This window comes from Dromiciops gliroides, chromosome 2 (assembly GCF_019393635.1).
Source record: "Dromiciops gliroides isolate mDroGli1 chromosome 2, mDroGli1.pri, whole genome shotgun sequence".
NCBI lineage: Eukaryota > Metazoa > Chordata > Mammalia > Microbiotheria > Microbiotheriidae > Dromiciops > Dromiciops gliroides.
Window position 1 is genome coordinate 635893732 of NC_057862.1, and position 22004 is coordinate 635915735.

The window sequence follows — 22004 nt, forward strand, 5'->3', positions numbered from 1 at the left end:
TCCCCACCCTTCCCTTCCCTTGCCCCTAAATAAACTATCACCTTATTCTAACTACTTTTGTGTGCAAGAGGGTGTAATTCTCTAAAGAGGAATTCCTAAGAACCCCAACCCCTAAGGCAACCCGTACCCCATTTCCCCCCCATTACACCAATCAAGAGTAAATATCTTGGGGGCAGCTAGATGGCGCAGTGGATAAAGCACCGGCCCTGGATTCAGGAGTACCTGAGTTCACATCCGGCCTCAGACACTTGACACTTACTAGCTGTGTGACCCTGGGCAAGTCACTTAACCCCCATTGCCCCGGAAAAAAAAAAAGAGTAAATATCTTAAGAGTAGAAATGAAAGGACATGACTGCAATTCTGATGTTCCAAGGATCATCGAAGGGACTGGCAGTCCGTATTACATGTGGTATTGACAATCTCTGTCATTATATTAACCACATATTAACAATTTTGTCAAATTAAATGACCTCTAAGTTCACTTCCGTATCTAACATTCTAATTCTTAAGGTCCTTTCCTGCTTTGACATTCTATGCTCTTATGTCTGTCCGGTTTTAAAATTCTGATTCCAACCCTACTATTTCTTTTGGTCTCTCCTCTTCCTCCCCTCCCAGCAGCTCAAGAGACAGCCACGTGGCAAAATTGTGTGCCCACAGGGCTTTGGCCTCCCTCTTTAGTGGGGAATGGGCTTTGTCCTTCCGGGGGAATCCTGAGGGGATGGAGTCTGGATCTGACTTTTTCCAAAAATCTTCGGACTGCCTCTAATGAGACTTCCCTTCTCTGGCATCTGTGACCCATTCCCCATAGGGAGAACCTTGCTCTCAATCAGTTGTCACTCTGAGAGGTATAAAGTGTCATCATTCCTAGGCTTCCTTCCTTCCTTTATTCTAGAACTATGGAATCCAAAAAGTCTTAGAATCCAACCCAATAAATGATTTTTTTAAATCATAAAAGTATCTTATTATTTTCCAATAAATGAGTTTCTAATGAAATTTTAGGTATTAGGTTCCTGGGGCATTGGGGGTGGGGTGGGGTGGTTAGGTCGTTTTGGTTTTTGATGGAAGAGAAAACCCGCCTGGAGTTCCCCAAGTCATACCATAGCGGCAGCCTTTTACCGTCGTCCCTTCCCTACACCTGCCAATCTGCCCACCCCTCCGGGCTTCCCGAACTAGGAAAGCCACGCCGCGCCAGCCTCTCTCAGATGCAGCTAAAAGTCCTCCTCCCATCTCGGGTCCCCGTCTCATGAGCTCCCCAACTCCCCAGCCCTCGGCCCGGCAGGGTGGGAGGAGGGAGGAGGTGGGGCAGGATGCATGCAGGAGGCGGGTCCCCAAGGATCTCCACCCGCAACCAAAACGCCGGAGGCTTTAAGCTGGCGCTCAGTGGCGGCTCCGCGCACAGCGAGTCCCGGAGCCCGAGTTGTAGCCGAGACAGGTGCGCAGCGGCGACGGCGGCGGCAGCGGCATGACCGGCCACCACGGCTGGGGCTACGGCCAGGAGGACGGTAGGAGGGCAGACAGGGCACCCCCGCCCCGAGACGTAGGCCCCTGGATGCATCCCCCCTCCTAAATCCGGCATTGGACCTGGGGCTCCCGCTTCCACGAAAGAGCCGGGACCTCCCACCTTCAGCCGGGATTGGATTCCCGGCTTCTATTCCTAACGGAGACCCAGGAATCTCCACCCCCCGCTTCCCGAGCTCTTGCCCCGGAGCCTCTTTCACCTCTTAGATATCCGCTGTCTCCCTTCCCGAGTCGTGACTGGAGACCGACTCCTTCCCATCTTGGTTTGGAATCCTGTGCCCTTCCTCTCATGCTAGACCCCAGACCTTCCAACCTTAATCTCTACCCCACTGTCAGATGGGAACTAGTTCCCTTCTCCTTTCCTCCCCATCCAGATCCACTTCCACAGCCCAGTAATTTGGCCCGGACCCAGAATTCTTCTTTACCTCCTCAGTGTGACCTTGGGCAAGTCACTTTCCTTCTGTGGTCTTATTTTCCCCGTTTTTAAAGTGAGGAGGTTGGGCTAGATAATCTAAAACCTCTAAATCACATTTTATGCTCCTATGACCCCAAACCCCATTTTCCAAGATGACCCGGACACAGCTAAGTGGGTGCAAAGTCTGAGCTACACCTTCCTCCCCTTCCTGCACCCAGCCTCAGTCCTCTAGGGAACATCTCCCTCCATCTCACTCCCGTGCCTACCAGGGCAGAATGGGGAGGGGGGACCCCAGCCTGCAGGAGTCCTAACCTGAACTGGCCTCTAGCTATCTGGGAACTAAAACTCACTGAGGGGAGCACGTGTTGACCTGGCTGCCTTCTGGAGAGGCAGGGTCATGGGAGTGGGAGAGAGGGATGATGCCCCACCTGGAAGGCAGACCCCCATTGTGTCAGAGGGTGGGTCATCTGAGTCCTTTTCTGGGAAGGAAAAAGAGATTTAGGGGTTGTCAAGTATTAGGAGAAAGATGGGGACAAAAAGAGGAAGATGGAGAATGGCAACCCGAGAACAGGAATGGGTCATGTGTGGTGCCTAGATCATCAGTGGAAAGTATGTCAAGGCTTCCACTTTATCTCTGGGCTTTTTTGGGGGGGGGTGAGGGGTGGAGGTAAGGCAAAGGCCCCAAGTCCACTTGTGTCTGCACAGAGAAAGAGATAGAAAGACTCAGGGAAAGAATAGAGGTATGCAGAGAGGGTAGACCAAAACAGACAGGGAAACGGATGAGACAGAGGGAGACTGAGAGAATGACTAAAGTAAAGGAGAGAAATAACGACAGACGCAGTGAGATGGAGACCAGCAACAGTAAAAGCAGAAGAGCGTGTTGCTTTCACCTGATCTAGGCCCAGTGTGGGTACGTTTCTAGTCTGAGCCTTCCCCTTGCACTCAGGGAGGGGGACTTTGGGCTGTCTTCCTTCCCCTGCCCATTCCCTCTGCAGCACAACAGGTACCTCCAACAGAGGCCCTAGCCCCCAGCCCCGGGGCAGGGTGGCCTGTAGCCCTAGTCAGCTCTGCTTCTTCAGGGTGGGGAGCCTCATCAGAGGAGCTGCTTTCCTGGGAGAGGATTTACAGCAGGCCAAAAAAAAGGGATTTAAAAATAAACAGAGAGGCAGGAGCTGTGAGAATCTGAGTCATACGCATCTGATCTGAATCCTAGCGCTTGCCACAGCTTCCCCAGGAAAACTTAGGAAGCTTAAGGGGGTGTGGGGGGGGTGGGGTGGGGGGAAGGAAGCCCCACTAGCCTCTGATTGATGCAAGATAGGCATAGAAGGATCTTCTCCCCATGGAGTGGTGGGAACATGCCAATGGCAGACCCTCAGAGTCAGGGAGCCAGGAGGGAGATAAAGTGTTCTGGGCCTTCCTGTACAGGTGGGTTAGTGTGGGGGATGCCAGAGGGGCATTGTCTGGGGGGGGGTCTTCCGTGTGAATTACATGTGTGTGTCTGGGTAAAAGTGCCTGGATATGGAGAGAAGGTAGGAGGGTGTGGATTTCTGTGAGTTATCCACCTACCTGTATGATCCATTGTGTGCAAAGATTTGCATTTGTGTTAACATATGCTTGGTAGGGGTGTGTGTGTGTGTGTGTGTGTGTGAGAGAGAGAGAGAGAGAGAGAGGGAATGCTTGCTTCTATGCTGGAACTGAAGTACCTTGTAGGAGGCACTTGTAGGTTAAAAGGCTCTGGACTCCGTAGACCCTGGTTTGAAGCTAAGCTCCCACCTTTGTAAAATGAGGGTGGTCAAGGGCGGGGGTTGTTATGCAGAGCAAACGAGGCAATGTTCCCCTTGTTAGCAACATGTATTACATAAATGTGAGTTATTTTGTATGTATACATATGAACAAGTGAACTTTGATATGTGCATGCTGAATGACTGTGTTCTTGGGAGTTTCTCAAAGCTGAATACCTTCTTGAGAGTTTACATATGTGTGCCCAGGTGTGTAGTAATGCATTCACTTATATTGAAAACCAGGCTATATCCAATGGCTTTCCCAAGAGTGCAAACCAACCTAAGAGTAGATGAGGATTTAATGAAAGACAGGCAAGCTGTCTGTCCTTCCTTATCCTAGATGGTGGGTCTGTAACCCTATTCAGATTAGAGAAGACCCAGGGTGTCCATGGGAGAGATCATCCTGGACTGCACTTTTACCTCATTGCAGGAGTCCCCTCATGAGCACCAGGTTTCTTATGACCTTGGGGGAATGGATATATTTCAAGTCCACTGTATGAACATTTATTAAATGTCTACTGTGTGCAAGGTATCCTAGAGAAATCAAATCCACAGCTTAACCAAAGCCTCATTGTAATCAAAGCTTCCTATTCCCACTAAGCCTGTCACCAGAGTTGATGGAAAGAGCAATGGATCTGGAGTCCAAAGCCCTGGATTTGAATCCTGACCCTGTTAAGATTTTATCTGTATGGGGGCAGCTAGGTGGCCCAGTGGATAAAGCACTGGCCCTGGATTCAGGAGGACCTGAGTTCAAATCCAGCCTCAAACACTGACACTAGCTGTGTGACCCTGGGCAAGACACTTAACCCTCATTTCCCTGCCCCCCCCCAAAAAAAGATTCTATCTATATGACTGTGGGTGAGTCACTTGACTTTGATGAGCAGGTTTCCTCATCTATAAATAGGCACCTGCAATGCTTTTATCTTAGAATCCTATGATTCTAATAAATGCCCGAGTGGTCATGCCTTGGATCTTCCTTTTTCCTTGAGAGGGATGAGATTAACCTAAAGGCTGGAGCAGGGTAGAGAAGTTGAATCAGATGTCTTGAATGGTCCATATATTGGGAAAATGTAGAAACACAGAATACTGAACTGGATGAGCTGGGGATATAGTTAATCCAGCCTCCTAACTGCAGGCAGATGACTGCCAAGCCATTTGGGATGGAGAGTCCTTTCTTCTCTTGAAGATTTTTAGGGAAAGCCAATGTAGCTTCCCTTTCACATTCATTCTAGTAGTTTGGCTACTCAAGAAAGTCTTCTGTGTGTGACTCCCTTTAGTTCTCAGAGAGCTGAAATGTGTCTGTAAATTCTTGAGTTTTACCTTTACTTTTTTCCTTTACCAATCTCTCTCTCTCTCTCTCTCTCTCTCTCTCTCTCTCTCTCTCTCTCTCTCTCTCTCTCTCACTCACACACACACACACACATTTATATATATATATATATATATATATATATATATATATTTTTTTTTTTTGGTGGGGCAATTGGGGTTAAGTGACTTGCCCAGGGTCACATAGCTAGTAAGTGTAAAGTGTCTGAGGCTGGCTTTGAACTCTGGTCCTCCTGAATCCAGGGCCGGTGCTCTATTAGCCGTGCCACCTAGCTGCCCCTATATATATATATATATTTTTTTTTTTTTTTAAGAAGGGTCAGATATATGCAAAGTATCCTCTCATTTAAAAATTGGGGGCAGCATAATGAGGTGGAAAAGAATATTGGATTGGAGTCGGAGGATCTGGGTTAAAAACTTTATTAATTTAGGCAAGTCACTTTCTCTCTCTCAGCCTTAGTTTCCTCTTCTGTGAAATGAGGGTCTTGGGTGAGATCTGGTTTCTAAAGATCCTAGGAATCAGGTGTTGAGTGAAATCTGGTCCCTGAGCATCCTTAATCCTGATAATTTATCATTTGGCTATGTTGTTTAATAAGGATCACAGAATGTTCCAAACCTTAGAGGTGATCTCAGCCAGCCTTCTCATTCAATAGAAGAAACTGAGGCCTAAATAGTAATAATAACAATAGCTAAAATTTGTTTAGTGATTATTATGTACTACACACTGTGCTAAGTGCTTTACAATTTGGGGGGGGACCTTCGGGGGCAATGAGGGTTAAATGACTTGTCCAGGGTCACACAGCTAATAAGTGTCAAGTGTCTGAGGTCAGATTTGAATTCAGGTCCTCCTGAATTCAGGACTGGTGCTTTATCCACTGTGCCACCTAGCTGCCCCCTATGCTTTACAATTATAACCTCATTTGATCCTCACAAAAACACGGGGAGGTGTAGGTGCTGTTATTATCCCCATTTTATAGTTGAGGAAACTGAGACAAATAGATGTCAAATGACTTGCCCAAGGTCACACAGCTAGTAAGTATCTGAGGTAGGATTTGAACTCTGGTCTTCCTGATTCTAGCTAGGCCCAGTGTTCTATCTGTTGTGATGCCTAACTGCCTCAACCAGGGAAGCTCAAGGTCATAGTGTGTTAATGCCAGAGTAAGGATAGAACTCAGGCCTCCTGACTCCTAGTCTGACAATGCTCACTGCCATCGTGGGTTATTAAAAGATGGTATGAATATTTTGAGCTGCCCTGAATGGGGGAGGTGACTTCAGGGAGAACAGCCCTGGTCCTACCCAAATGGTCCTACTATGTTGCTCCTGGTGGTCCAACATTCATTCAACAAACTTTAGTAAGTAACCAATGAGAACAATGCATTGTGCTGGATACTGGGAGAAATGGAGAGATGAATAAGAATTTGTCCTAGCCCTCAAAATGACAGTCTGGGAGAGATTCTCAGCTGGGCACATGGACCTATATAATATACATTAGAACAGGAGTCCAGAAGAGGAGTTAGAATTACTCTGAAGTCAGAGAAAGGAGAGGTTACTTCCCTAGGTGAGGGCTTTGGAAAGCTTCCTGGAGGTAAGAAAATTTGAGTTGGCCCTCGAAGGATAACTAAGATATGAACAGGTGGGGATGGTAGGAGATGACATAGGGAACAGTACAAGAGAAGGCATGGAGGTCTGATGCTCCTCTTTTCTGGTGTCTTGCTTACACAGGTCCCTCCGAATGGCACAAGATATACCCCATTGCCCAAGGGGACCGCCAGTCTCCCATCGACATTGTCTCCAGTCGGGCTGTCTATGACCCTACTTTGAAGCCCCTGGTCCTGGCTTATGAGTCCTGCATGTCGCTCAGCATCTCCAATAATGGACATTCCGTCATGGTGGAGTTTGATGATGTGGATGACAGGACAGGTGAGTGAGTGGGCTGGTACACTTGGGTCTCTCAATGAGCAGGAGACTGTAGTGGAGGAGCTGGGGGTCATTCCCTTATCCTTCTTCCACCCCCTTTTTTCCTCTTTTTTTTTTTCACCTAGTCAGCTAGGTGACTCAGTGAAGAGAGTTAGGAAGACCTATGTTCAAATCCAATCCCAGATGCTTCAGTTTCCTCCTCTGTAAAATGTGGACAATAATAGTACCTACCTCCCAGGGTTGTTGTGAGGAGCAAATGAGATAATAATTATAAAGTGCTTAGCATTGTAACGATTGGAATGACGCTACCTGCTAGAGACTTACTGTAGAAAAGCTCCACCATGAGGTGAAGGTCTCTGAGGGCAAGACCATGCGTCTTTTCTTTGGTATCAGAAAGTGACATTTTGCTTGTGGGAGGAAGAAGGGGGAGGGTGGCGCTCTGACTCGCTCTCTATCCTGAGGACTCCCGTGGAGAAGGGAGTTAGAAATGCACTCTCCCTTTAATAGGTAGATGAATGTAGACCTTTCTCTCTCTCTTTACCAAATTCTTATTCTCCTTAATAAATATTTAAAAGTCTAACTCTTGCTAAAGCTTATAATTTATTGGCGACCATTCATTAGAGATTTTAGACAGACTAGCTAGACTTTTAGCTTTTACAGCATGGTGCCTGGCACATTATTCCCTTTCCCTGTCCCCTTTGTTCTGGAGAGGAACAGGTCAGAACCTGTCCTGTAAGTCAAGCTGGTCATCAAGTGTCATAGGGAAACTTACTAGATCCTAAGAGCAAATGACCTGGGTTTTGGTCCCTGACTTTGACTATGTAAGCACCAGCAGAGCCCTCAGTTATTTTATGTAAGGCAAGGCTGAAATCAGGTAATCTCATATTTGAATGGGTCTGAAGCCTTTTTCCTTAATGTAAATTCTGTCTTTCCTATCTCTGAGGACCCTCTGACCCCATTAGCATCTCTGAGCTGGGATTAGAGTCAAGATTGTGCAATGACAAAGACTGTCAGATGACTTTGGGTCTGTTGGCTGGGAGAGTCTCATACCATTTTACAGATGGGGAAGTGGAGGTTTAGGGAGGGGAGATGGGATGGCCTTATTACATGCAGTCTCGCTCATACTGTCCTTTAAGCCCAAGATATCTTTCATTTCTACCCTCACCCCTGAGATTAGTGATTGTTTCAGGAAAAATTACAGAAGCCTACAGTGAAATCATGACCCTTAGTGTTAGGCATCTCCATGCCTGTCTGATATACTGGTATTTTTCCACTCTCACATACCCTGTTCAGAGTTTGGACACTTTAGAAATGGAGCAATGCCCATAACTACTTGTAAATGTTTAACAACCAGATCTCTAAAAAACAAAAACAAAACAGGACATACTTTCAAGTTTAGTGTGCATTATTAACATTCTCTCCATTAGCTTCTTAAGTCTAAATAATCGACAAAACCATATCAAGTCCTTGTTTGTAGCATCTGCTGATTTTCAAGGTACTTTCACTGAAAATTTAACAGCCAGCTCATTGAGTTGGATTTGGGTTGGCTCCAGCACACCTTTGTGAAACCAACAAATAATCATGAATCTGTTTTTTGTTTTTGTTTTTATTTTTGTTTTGTTGTTGTTGTTGTTGTTGTTTTTGGCAGGGCAATGAGGGTTTAGTGACTTGCTCAGGGTCACACAGCTACTAAGTGTCAAGTGTCTGGGGCCGAATTTGAACTCAGGTCCTCCTGAATCCAGGGCCAGTGGTTTATCCACTGTGCCACTTAGCTGCCCCAATGAATCCTTTTTAAAAAAAAAAATATTCAGGGCAGCTAGGTGGCACAATGGATAGAGCACCGGCCCTGGATTCAGGAGGGCCTGAGTTCAAATCTGGCCTCTTACCCATGACATTTAGTAGCTGTGTGACCCTGGGCAAGTCACTTAATCCCAATTGCCTCACCAAAAAAAAAAAAATTCTCCTACAGTTCATACAACACATCAAGTAATCAGGAGCCTGAGTTTGTGGGGTTCTTTGATTGTTCAGAGAGATTAAATGATTCTCCAACTGGATCTCAAGTTGGGTGAATGGGGCCTTGATCTCTTAACTCAGATGAGAGAGGTTTGTTGGGAGGAGGAAGAGATAGGGAAGAAGTTAAAATGACCGAATAAGACTAGAATAGGTTAGAAGGCTGGCTCCCTCAACTTCTTTTTTAAGTTGGACCCTCAGATTTCATCCTCCTCCGAAAACTACCTGTGAAGAAGCTCCCTTTACCCATGCAAATCAGTTATTTATCATCTTAGAGAGCTGCTGGTTCCCCTTTAGCATCTTACCAAGATGCCCATTCACATTTCTCCTGCTGTTTCTGCAAACGCTCTCTGGAACGACTCCCTATAACAATCCCTGTGATCCACATTTGTGGGACAGTTTATAACACGTTTTCCAGCCTGGGCCTAGAGCCCAAGTTGACTCCCAGTGGAATGTTTCTTCCAGTAGGTCAGTCCATTTCCAAGCTTCAGCCATTCTAGATCAAAGGATCGTTGAACTGGAAGTAATCCTAGTGGTCCCTGTATTCCAGAGTATTTCCACTGGGGTGGGGGTGGGGGGAGTCGGTGAGCTTATTTTTTAACATTTTTGCTAAATGTATTTCAATATAATTTATTTCCTTTGCTTTTTGTTTGTTTGTTTGTTTGTTTTTATTGCGGGGCAATGGGGGTTAAGAGACTTGCCCAGGGCCACACACCTAGTAAGTGTCAAGTGTCTGAGGCCGGATTTAATATTTCTTTCTTTCCTTTTTTTTTTTTTTGTGTGGGGCAACTGGGGTTAAGTGACTTGCCCAGGGTCACACAGCTAGTAAGTGTTACGTGTCTGAGGTCAGATTTGAACTCAGGTCCTCCTGAATCCAGGGTCAATGCTCTATCCACTGTGCCACCTAGCTGCCCCAATTTATTTCCTTTGCAATCCTGCGTATTTTATTTTATTCGTTTAAAAGGGGTGCATGGGTAGGCTGCCTAAGGTATACCCTGCACTAAATAGGTTGAGAACTCCTAACCCCCTCATTTTCCAGATCAGAGGCTGAGATGGGGCAAATGGCTTCCTCCTGGTCACTAATAAGTGGCCTGTCCGGGACTCAAAATGAGATTTCCTAGCCCTAAATCTAGTGCGCTTTCTCCCCTCCCACACTGGCTCCCTACTAAGATAACAGGGGCAATGGTTTAAGCTTGGTGCTGCTGGGCTGAATCTGGCAAATATAAGGTAGCGAATGTAGGAAAGGAGAGTATGGGCTCTCCCCTTTGTTACCCTCAGAGAACTCCTTCATTGTGTGCATGCCTCATGCCCCTTTCCTTTCCAGATCTTCCAAACAGTCTATCCAATGTGAGCCACCAGTTCAGCCTCCTGACCTGGGGCCAACTTGATACTCAATCCAGTAATTAAAATTCTAACAGGTTCTAGTTAAGTTTCTGGTAGTGTAAGACTCACCTCAGCAAATGGTCTGAAGCTCCCTATCCCTTTCAGGGAGAAATAGGAGCCTGTCATTGGAGCTTACCTTGAAAGGGCCTGGTGACTGGGGGTGAGCCCTAAGTGATAATTTGTGATCAGAAAGTGACGAAACTGGAAAAAAAAATAGGCACCTGCGGAGCTGCCTCTCCCCAAGGTTCTCTCAGCAGGGCTTGGAGGATCAATTGAGTAAACTCATTTAAAGATGAGCACGGGCATGAAATAAAAAGGTTGAGGAAAGGGGAGGTTTGGGGGGCCATAGATTAGACTTCATTGTCTGAGGAAAAAGCATAGAGAGGAGAGCCCACTGGGTCTAGCTTTGGTGTTCACATCCCTTCTTTGTTACTTGGATGGCCCGGGGTCAATCATTTCTCTCTGGACCTCTTATTTTCTCAACTATAAAAAGAGGGTGGGGGCAGCTAGGTGGCCCAGTGGATAGAGCACCTGCCCTGGAGTCAGGAGTACCTGAGTTCAAATCCATCCTCAGACACTTAACACTTACTAGCTGTGTGACCCTGGGCAAGTCACTTAACCCCAATTGCCTCACCAAAAAAAAAAAGAGGGTGGAAGTCCTTGGTTATCACTAAAGCATGTTCTTAACCACTTTTTGTGTCATGGACTCCTGGTAGTCTGGTGATGCCTGTGGATCCTTTCTCAGAATAATATTTGTTGCCTACATACATAATTCAAGGTAAGACTAAATTTCACTTAGGAGTTAGAGAAAATAAAGATGTATTTTTTTTATCCAAGTTTGTTGAGCTTATAAAACTTATCTATGGACCTTCTCTGGGGGTCTGAGGACCCTAAGTTAAGAACTCCCACTTTAAAATGTTTGGTTTTCCTCTTTCCAAGTCCTGTGGTTATATGACTTCCTGGTTTTGCCAAGGGTCATCTCTGGCCCTATTCCAGATGGAAGGAGACAAGACTGGGTAATGGACGCCCTACCCTGGTTCAGAACATTGTGAGAGGGGCAGCTAGGTGGCGCAGTGGATAAAGCACTGGCCCTGGATTCAAGAGGACCCGAGTTCAAATCCAGCCTCAGACACTTGACAATTGCTAGCTGTGTGACCCTGGGCAAGTCAATTAACTCTCATTGCCCTGCCAAAAACCCCAAAACAAAACAGAACATTGTGGGGGAGGGTTGCCAGTGCAACATGTCTTATCCTTATTTGTCCTCTAGTGAGGAAAACAGACCAGCAAAAAATTCAGCCTGTCTTTGGGATGGAGTGGGGACCTGGTTGCTAATGCTTGTCTATTCAAATCCCATGCCCTCTCTGGGTCAGCCCAGAGCCAGCTCATTGGCTTGTCTTGCTGTATGTCTCAGCCATGACTGGAAGTGTCTGTTGGCTGGCAGCTGGGGGGCTGGCACAGGTTTCCCTGTGTTGCCATCTGCTTGTAAAAGCAGCCACCTTCATGTTGCCCACCCAGAGCTGGGCATTTTCAAGCCCTTCCTGAGACTGGCTCCATGGTGTGGGCCTGCAGACAAAACTGGAGGCAGGAGAGGCTGCTCTGGCTGCTGCTGACCCAAGCTGGAAATGGAAGATGAGATAGTCTTGGGACCCCTGAGGCTACACAAAACCCATACCCAGGGGATCACAATTACAGTGACCCCTGAGACAAGCTGATTTTGTCTGGAGAAGTCAAGATACAAAAGTTAGCCACAATAACATAGCAAAGAGATAATATAACTAGCTTGTTTGTTTGTCCTTCATTCTTGAAAAGGACCATGACATTGGGGTGATGTCATGACTTGGACTGAATTGGACTTAAGCGAGGGAGGGCTGTGCAGGGTCACCAACCTCACTCTCTTCTCTGGAGCCATCTGGGTCCAGTGGCAAGATAGACATCAGGACAATTGGAGATGGTAGCAAGACAACCAAAACAGGTTTTTGTGAAAACAATGAAATAGCCCAAGTCCAGAACCATCCTAGCAGTTCATGTCCCTCTGGAACTTCAGGGTTGTTTACAAACAGTCCTGGGAGAGGATTAGTGATATAGCAGCACCTGCCCATGACCATGCGCACACACGGAGTAACATGATGCAACAGTGCAACAGGGCAGCCACACATCAATGCAAACACAATAGTATGGCTTCTGTATGACAGTGCAACTAAGGAACAACACAGCAATGGGAACACACACTCTTATCACCGCAAATCAATATAATTAGTACAACAAAGAAATGTGACCCGACGACCATGCCACAATATAGGGATGCAGAAAGGTGATGTAGTGGATAGAGAGCTGGGTCTGGAGTCACAAAAACTGGAATTAAAATCGTTCCATAGACATTTACTAGCTGTATGACCCCGGGCAAATCATTTAACCTCTGTCTGCCTCAGTTTCCTCATCTGTAAAATGGGGATAACAACATCCCCTTATCTCTCAGGGTTGTTGTGATACTCAAATCAGAACACAGACAACAGAACACCAATACAATACAACCATGGCACAGTACCTTAATTGGTCTGTGAGCAGAGCCAAAGTCTGTTGTTCCAAATATAGCTCCACTTTCCGGCAGATAGGGGTTTCCTTTGCTATCCCCAGTTCTCCTTGCTATCCCTCTGTCCTCCTCAGTCCTAGGCCCTCTCTAAAATAAAAGACCCATAGGACCCAAAGATCTAGTGTCCTGTTCCCTGTAGCCTCTTGAGAATGAGTGAAGACAGGAAAGGTAGGGGTTCCAAGCCAAAGGAATCTCCCTCTGCATTATGAGGATTGGCAGTGCCATTCTCCTAGTCTCTCTCTTGGCTTTTGTGTCAGGGCTGGAAAGTGGTATAGCTTGTTATGGGAAAGGCCAGGGAGCAGTTGGATGATGTGTGTTGTCTCAGGTGTAGTAAAGGGGAAGGGAGCTTAGAACCCAAAGTAACTGAAAGAAGTTCTAGACTAGTGAACCCCTCTGCTTATCAGCTGCTGCCTCCTGGCTGGAGCCTGCAGAACAGACACATCCCAGCTCTTTCTAGAGCCTGCAAGGGTTAACCTTCCTCCTAGTTGTCTGGCTCATTCAGAGGGATGTGCCTGGTGGGTTGAGGGAGGACCTGATTGGGGACAGAGCCCCCTTCTTCACCCTGGGGTTTCCAACTCTGGCTCTGCTCCAGAGCCAGCCAGAATTAGGGCAGTGTGTATTTTCCAAATGAAAATTTTATCCCTGTTCCTTTCCTCCTTGTGATTTATCTCTGGCCTTGGCGCAGGCTGCTGCTGGCCATGGTACCATCTCCTAGGGAGACTTTTGAGAGGAGACAGCATGTGGTGGAGAAAGGGGCATTCATTGTATTTGTCATTAGAGGACGTTGGGCTCTTCTGAACTACTTGTAAGCTTGGCCAAGTTTTTCCCCCCTCTCTGAGCCTCAATCTCTTTTATAAAATAAAGGAGTTAAACTAGATTGTGCCCAAGTTTCCTTATAGGGCAAAAGACACCATAAGCCCTAGGGTGTGTTGGCTTGTCTCAAAATCGGAAGGCTGCCACTTAGGAGGTATGTGACCTGGGGGCAAGTCGCTGGACCTGTGAAGCTCAGTTTCCTCCATTTAGGGAGCTTTGCACCCCAGTAACCGAAGAGAGCCCTGTAGGCTAATCACCTCTTGGTTAATCTGCTGAGTTTTAGGGGAGGGGAGGCCAGGCAAGGCCGGGGCACCTACGGTTTCTCAGTCCACAATCACTAGTTCTCCCCTCCCCAACACTATACAAATGCTAATTAACATCACTATCTGGCTAAGTCCTTCTCGAGCTGGATAAGAATTTGTGTCTGAAAGGGTCTTTTGAGTTGTAAAATGCCTTTTCCACTCCTACCATTATTTCCTTGGGGGAAATGTAGAGAAAAGAATTCTTCATCTCCCTCTGTCTCTCTCCATAGTGGTGCAGGGGGGCCCCCTGGATGGCCCCTACCGGCTGAAGCAGTTCCATTTTCACTGGGGGAAAAAACACTGCTTAGGTTCAGAACACACAGTGGATGGGAAGTCCTTCTCCAGTGAGGTAAGACCTAGGGCTCTGTCCTTTCTATAGAACCACTCCATCTCCCTCCATGTACTCTTGGTTTGTTTGTTTGTTTGTTTGTTTTTTGCGGGGCAATTGGGGTTAAGTGACTTGCCCAGGGTCACACAGCTAGTAAGTGTTAAGTGTCTGAGGCTGGATTTGAATTCGGCTCCTCCTGACTCCAGGGCTGGTGCTCTATCCATCCTCCGTGTACTCTTAACTGAGGGGCCTGGAGAAGGTTCCTTTTTCACTCTCTGCCTTCAACTCTGATTGAAATTCCACCATTAGTAAATAATGTAAATCTCTGGGTTCCAACTCTCTCACTCCCTATGTGACATGGGACAAGTAATTTTTATTTCCCTAAAACTTATTTTATTCATTTGTGAAATGGGGACAATAATCTCTGCTCTACTTATCTCAGGGATGCTGTGAAGAAAGTGCTTTATACACTTAAAAGTTCTATAGAAGAATGGCTTATTATTACTATTATTATCTGAGCCTTAATTTTTCCACTTGTGAAATGGGGATAATAATTCTTGAACTACCTACCTCTCAAGGGGCAGCTAGGCGGCATAGTGGATAGAGTGCCTGGCCTTGAATCAGGAAGACCTGAGTTCAAATGTAGCTTCAGACACTTATTAGTTGTGTGACCCTGGGCAAGTCACTTGACCCTATTTGCCTTAGTTTCTTTATCTGTAAAATGAGCTGGTGAAGGAAATGACAAACCAGTTTGTTAAGAAAAAACCTAAATGGGATCATGAAGAGTCAGACATGACTGAACAACAATAATCTGCCTCTTCAAGACTATAGTGAGGACAGTGCTTGGATGACTCGGGAGTGCTACAGAGGTGGAATTTGTTAGTAACAAGGCCTTATTTGCTACCAGAGAGAAGCTAATAATAATCTGTGAGATCATCACCTTCAAGGGTGGGCCATAGCTCCCTCAAATTGGAAACGTTCATGGTTAAATTTTCAGTGTGAGAATTCACACCTCAGAAATCAGCAGATGTGATCCATAAAGGCTTGATTTATTATTGATTGTTTAGATTTAAGAAAGCAATGAGAGAAAATAATGCAAATTAAGCTTAAAAGTGCGTGTGATATGTATTTTTTTTTGTTAAATACTTACCAGCACACCTGCATTAAGTGCAATTATTTTGATTATATTATATTTTTTTCTAACTGAGAGCTGGTTGTGATAAAATGGAAGGAGAAGAGATTGATTCAGAATTGAGATATTCCTGGGGAAGGAACAGACCCGGAAAAGGAAGTATTTGGAAGGGTGGAGAGAAGAACAACCAGGTAGTAAAGGTCAACAGAGACAAACCCTGGTAACCCCTGCCCCCAGTCTAACATCAAGGGGACCAGAATAATTGTAATGCACATTTTCTATAGTATCTTGAAGTTCTTAACTTTCCATATCACAGCTCCATGAGACAGGTAGTACAAGGATTTTTATTCCCATTTTCTAGATGAGGCCATGGAGGCTAGAAAGATGAAATGAATTGGCTGAGGTCATACAACCAGTAAGTGTTGGAACTAGGATTCAAATGCAGCCCTGACTGCCAAGTCTAGCCCTCTTTCCATTCTATAGAACTGGTTGAATTCAAGAAGCACCCCCAGACAACCCTTATCCCCCAATCAACCACTAGAATGATCACCCAAAAGCCTGACTTAACACCTCGTGGTGGAGGGGCCAGAATGGCATGAGCAGGTAGGGCAACAAATAAGCCACCAGCTGGATGGACCCTGAGCAGAGGAGCCACTGGAGGTGACCAGTTAGCTTTGGTTTCTCTCTTCCTTTTTGCAGCTCCATTTGGTTCACTGGAATGGAAAAAAATATAAGACCTTCGCAGAAGCAGCTGCAGCCCCGGATGGCCTGGCTGTGGTCGGCATCTTCCTGGAGGTGAGTGAATGCACTAGAGGGAGGGGCTTGCACCGACTCCTCCATTTATGGAAACTCCCCACCCTCCCACTTCTCTCTTTTGCTTGTCTGGGCTTAGTGAAAATCCCAAGGATGAGTAGAGGAGAACAATCATACTGTCTGTTGTTTCCATTTATGCTTCTTCGTGGATTAAGGGGAGAGGGGAGCTGATGCTTGGAACTTTCTTCTGGCTCAGACATCACAGCAAAGAAAGATCACTGGCTGAAGAGTCAGAAAATCTAAATCTAGGCTCAGGCGGTCCAGATAGATCTGTGTAGCCCGCTTGTATAATTTCCCAGAGGTCTCAGCACAAAGTGTAGAAAATAGGTCTGTGGATAGTAGAGCTGGAAATGGCCTTGGGGGCCATCTAGTTCAATGCCCTTATTTTTTGCAGATGGGGAAACTGAGGCCTACAGAGGGGAAGTGACTTGTCCAAGATCATACAGGGGGTAATTGACAGAGCCAGGATTTAAGCCCAGGTCCTCAGACTCTAAACCCGGTGCATCTCCCTCTGCGCTCCCTTCTCTAAGCTTAAAATCCTTATGTAGTACAGTGGGAAAGATAATAGCCTGGTAATTAGGAGACCCAAGTTCTAGCCTGGTTCTTCATTTAACCGTCTGATCATAGGCAAGTCACAGCCCTTCTCAGCCATAGCTTCCTCCTCTCTGAGACAGGATTGTAGGGCATTGATCTATGTAGGAGGAACCATAGTGCAAACCCTCTTTATTTTATTGATTGGGAGACTGAGTCTCAGAAGGGGGAAGTGACTTCCCCAAGTCACTTAGGAAGTAAGTAGGAGAGCTAGGATTTGAACCCAGCTCTTCTTGATTCCAGAATCAGAATGTTCTTTCCACTACACATGGTACAGTACCGTGGATAACTGTATTCCTTGATACTGTATTAGAGATCCCTGTATGGGGTAGAGTTTGGAAAAGACATCCTCTAAATTTCCTTCCCGTTTTAAGTATTCATACTGGAGAAAGCAGGGGGTCAGTTACACCATAAGCCATCCAATGTCATCTCTTCCTCCTCACCGGGGTTTACTCAACCTTGTCCTTGTACCAACAGATCCCAGGCACACTCAGGGGTTAGGATAGAAGAGGACATGGATGTGTTGTGTCAACACCTTAAGGGCAAGAACTTTTTGGAAAAGAGAGGCACGAGCTGTCTGTGGCTGTGGGAGGTGTCCAGGGGGCTGAGTGTCCTGGGCCAGAAATGAGCATGCCCAGAAGACATTCCCAACACCACTTTATCCATTGTAAATTCCAGACCGGAGATGAACATGCCAGCATGAACAGACTGACAGATGCACTGTACATGGTCAGATTCAAAGTGAGTATTCTGTAGACTTTGGGGCTTTCTCCTGCATTCTTTGTCTTTTCTCCAAATCTGTTTTTCAGTTGGTCTCTCAAAGTGCCGCCAACTGTGATTGTGGATGTGTTTGGGCAGTCAGCCCCTACAGAAGAAAAGGATTGGGCTGGGCTAGGGGGCAAAGAGGGAGAAAGATAGATACGAGGGATTTGAAGGATTCATTCAAGAAGGTGAGCCGGCACTGTGGATAGATCAGACCCGGAGTCAGGAAGACCTGAGTTCAAATCCAGCTTCAGACATTTATTTACCTTGGTAAAATCGCGACCTCCTCCTGCGCTTCAGTTTCCTCAATTGTAAAGTGGGGATAATAATAGCACCTACCTCCCAAGGTTGTTGTGAGAATAAAATGAGATACTATGAATGCTAAATGCTTGCTAATTAGAAAGTTAGGATCAAGGGGTACCAATTAAAGGCAAGCAAAATTTAACTCTGATGAAAAACTTTCTAATAACTAGACCTGTCCAGAAGTGAAAGGGGCCATTATCACCCTTCATCCTGGAAGGTGGGGTGGAATGGAATACCGGGGCAAAGGCAAGGTGGCCATGTCCTGAGAATAAGAAGTGAAGTGAGGGCTAAGGTAGCATCAGAACTAGGGAACTGAGGGCACTGAACACTAGGTCAAAGTCTGGTTGGCCCCTTTTACTTTTCCTGTTTATATACATGCAAATATAGCCTGGATCCTGGAAAGATTTGGGGGTCATAATATAAACAAGGAGCAGAACTCCCAACCATTTCCTGATTATGATTTGCATGGTCTGGCAGTTCATCTGTTCAGTGGAATGAATTCTGTTCCTCTTTGGTCTCACAGGGAGGCTTTTAATCTCATGGGTAGAAGGACTCCAGTCACTTTTGTGTCTGCCATCATTTTTTTTTTTTTTTTGCAGGGCAATGGGGGTTAAGTGACTTGCCCAGGGTCACATAGCTAGTAAGTGTCAAGTGTCTGAGGCCGGATTTGAACTCAGGTCCTCCTGAATCCAGGACCGGTGCTTAATCCACTGCGCCACCTAGCCGCCCCGTCTGCCATCATTTCTAACCAACAGACCTCACTGCCAATTTTGGCTCTAAGCAGGAAGGGGAAGGAGGGTTTGGTTTTGACCAGACTTAGCTCAGTTGTTTTCCCCTCCCCTCTCACCAAGGCCTGGGCCCGTGGTAAAGCTTACAGGGGTACAGTACCAGGACATCTCCTGTTTGCCTCTTTCCTGGGTATGTGGGACTCCCAAAGTAGAAGTTACATGGAAGGTTTAACCATGGGTTATTCATGAGGCAGCCTGCTGGAGAGAGGGCTGGACTAAGATTCCTTAAGTAACTGAGCAAATCACCTACACTCATCTGAGCCTTGGAATAAAATTCATCGACCAGTGTTACCATCTGCTATGCCCATGGAGAGAATGTCTGCACTGAGGAAGTAAATCCTAAATCTTTGGATTTATTTTATAAAATCATAGAATGTAGGTGGTGGAGTAGATAAAGCACTGGTCCTGGATTCAAGAGGACCTGAGTTCAAATCCAGCCTCAGACACTTAATACTTACTAGCTGTGTGACCCTGGGCAAGTCACTTAACCCTCATTGCCCTGCAAAACAAAACAAAACAATAATAATAACACTTATCTCCCAAGGTGTCATGAAGATCAGATGAGATATTAATAAAATGCTATGTAAAGAACTAAGGTTAGAGGAAACTGGGACTTAGAAAAATTAAGAGACTTGCCCTGAGGTTACATAACTAGTAAGTGCCTGAGGAAGGATTTTAAGTCAGGTCTTCCTGTGCTCAATCCACTGGCCCACCTACCTTACTAAATTTGGGGTCTCCAGACTCTAAGACAAGCGTTTTCTTTCACTCTGCCACAGACGTAAACTCTGGAGTGTAATATAAGGGGACAAGGAAACCATAAATCTATCTGGTCTAACCTTAGGCCGGGATTTCTGTTTCCACCTTCCCCAAGCCCTAAACTGCTCCTGTAGGATCCTAAACCAGAGTCTCTGCTGACTCTCCTTCCCAGGGAACCAAAGCCCAATTCAACAGCTTCAATCCCAAATGCCTCCTACCCATGAACCTCCACTACTGGACCTACCCAGGGTCGCTGACCACACCACCCCTGAGTGAGAGTGTGACTTGGATAGTGCTCAAGGAACCCATCACCATTTCAGAGAAACAGGTGAGTGAACCTGAAGAGGATTGGGGGAGCCGGGTGGGTGGGACCATAGAGGGAGGGGGCAGGGCACAGTTCATCACACCAGCTTTGACCTTATTGGAAGGTGAGTGTCCACGATAGGATTTGAGTCATCTGAGGGCAGAAGGACGCCCCGTCTCCCCCTATGGCATATTTCAGCCTATCATTCTACATTATAAGGCTGTTGAGTACGGTGACAAGTGCCCTGCACCTGGGGGAGTCAGAGGATCAGGGCTCAGATTCCAATTTACTGCTTACTACCTGGAGGTGACCTTGGCCGAGTCACCTAATAAATCAACAAGGGTTTATTAAGCCCCTGCTACATGCCCAGTACTGTGCTGTGTACTGGGGATACTGGGACAAGAAATGAGATGGTGCCTACTTTAGAGGAACTTATTTTCTCATGGAGGAGACAAGTATATTTTTATACGTGCACATACAGAGATATAAAGATAATACACATATATATTAACTTATGTGTTTATTGCTTATATACTTTTATTATGTTATTGTTATATTATAAACTTATGTATTTATTACTTTTATATTTATGCTATATATTTTATATGTACTTGTCTCCCCATTAGAGTGTATATATGTACAGATATGTATTTATAAATTTTGCATCTATTTATTTATTCATTTATCTATTTATTTATTCCTTCCTTCCTTCCTTTTGCAGGGCAATGAGGGTTAAGTGACTTGCCCAAGGTCATACAGCTAGTAAGTGTCAAGTGTCTGAGGCCAGATTTGAACTCAGATCTTCTTGAATACAGGGCCGGTGCTTTATCCACTGCGCCACCTAGCTGCCCCCAAATTTTGTATTTATGCTATAGATTCTTATATATACTAATTGTCTCCCTCATTGGATTGCAAGCACCTTGTGGATAGATTGTTACATTATTATGCATATATATGCGTGTATGTGTGTGTATGTACACACACAGACACTAAGTAGTTATAACAAGGCCATTTGAGAGGGAAGGCACTAGCATTCAAAGGAATAAGGAAAGCCTTCGTGCAAAAGGTGCATCTTAAGGGAAGAAAGGGCCTCTATGAGGTGAAAATAAGGAAGGAAGTATATTCTAGGCATGAGAAATGACTAATACAAAGTGGGAGATGACGTGGGTAAGGACCACAGAGAAGGCCAGTCTGGCTGGGTCTCAGCATGCAGGAAGGGGAGTGATGTCCCATAAAGCCAGAAAGACAAGATTATTGATGAGGGCCTGAACTAAGATGCTAGTGAAGGGAGAGAAAGTGTCACGTAAGAGAGATGTTGTGAAGGTAGAAACTTAATTTCTTTTGGGGCTCGGTCCTGAGCTGTTTTTGTCCTCAGGTGATCAGGAAGCCTTCTTAATGGGCCAAGCCCTAGTCCCCTGAGCAAATCAAATCCACTAGACTGTCCCAATGTCTTTCTTTTGGGTGAGGCAATTGGGGTTAAGTGACTTGCCCAGGGTCACACAGCTAGCGAGTGTCAAGTGTCTGAGGCTGGATGTGAACTCAGGTCCTCCTGAATCCAGGGCCAGTGCTCTATCCACTATGCCACCTAGCCCCTCCCCCCCCCCCTCCCCCGGCCAATGTCTTTTAAGGAAAATCTGCATGGGCCTTAGGTTTTTGCTTCCACTAGAGAGCCCCATATTAAAATGCATCTTAAACTACCTAGGCCAGGGTCCCATTTTGAACCATTATTTTCCAACAACTTAGCAAGGAGTAGTTAACAGTCAGTGAATCAGAATGGAACAGAGGATAGAAGTAGAGTAGGTGAACTAGGACCTAAAACAGTAAAAGCTGCCATTTATTTGTTTAGTGATTGAAAGTTACAAAGAAATTGACAACATGTTACTTCATCTGATCTTCTAACATTAGGAGGGATCATAAGAGAGTAGTGAAAGTCAAGTAGATCAGAACGTTGAAGACAAGGACTGTTCCATTTCTGTCCTTTATCTTCCAGATTAGCACCATGTCCTGCATATAGGTGCTCAGATGTTTGTTGAAGTGAAGGAATATCATTCCCATATTTTGGATGAGAAAATCTGTGCACAGAGATCAAGGCCAAGATCACAGAGCTAGTCATTGACTGGCTAAGGACTAGAAAGCACTAGGACACGGAGGCGGCTAGGTAGCGCAGTG

At 45.8% G+C, this 22004-nt stretch overlaps 1 protein-coding gene across 5 annotated transcripts in view; it reads left to right on the forward strand.

Annotated features, from left to right (window-relative positions):
• The first annotated feature begins 1161 nt into the window (after positions 1-1161).
• Positions 1162-22004, forward strand: part of CA7 (carbonic anhydrase 7) — a 41037-nt gene continuing 20194 nt past the window's right edge. For 2 of the 5 annotated variants that reach the window (XM_043990139.1, XM_043990136.1), the window contains exons 1-6: positions 1162-1432; positions 6766-6963; positions 14289-14407; positions 16218-16313; positions 17601-17663; positions 19704-19859. In XM_043990139.1, the coding sequence (XP_043846074.1) occupies positions 1312-1432; positions 6766-6963; positions 14289-14407; positions 16218-16313; positions 17601-17663; positions 19704-19859 (753 nt within the window). In that variant the 5' untranslated portion in view covers positions 1162-1311. Of the gene's footprint in view, positions 1503-3256; positions 3359-6765; positions 6964-14288; positions 14408-16217; positions 16314-17600; positions 17664-19703; positions 19860-22004 lie in introns of those variants that run through there. The other 3 variants (XM_043990140.1, XM_043990137.1, XM_043990138.1) reach the window with 3 other exon arrangements.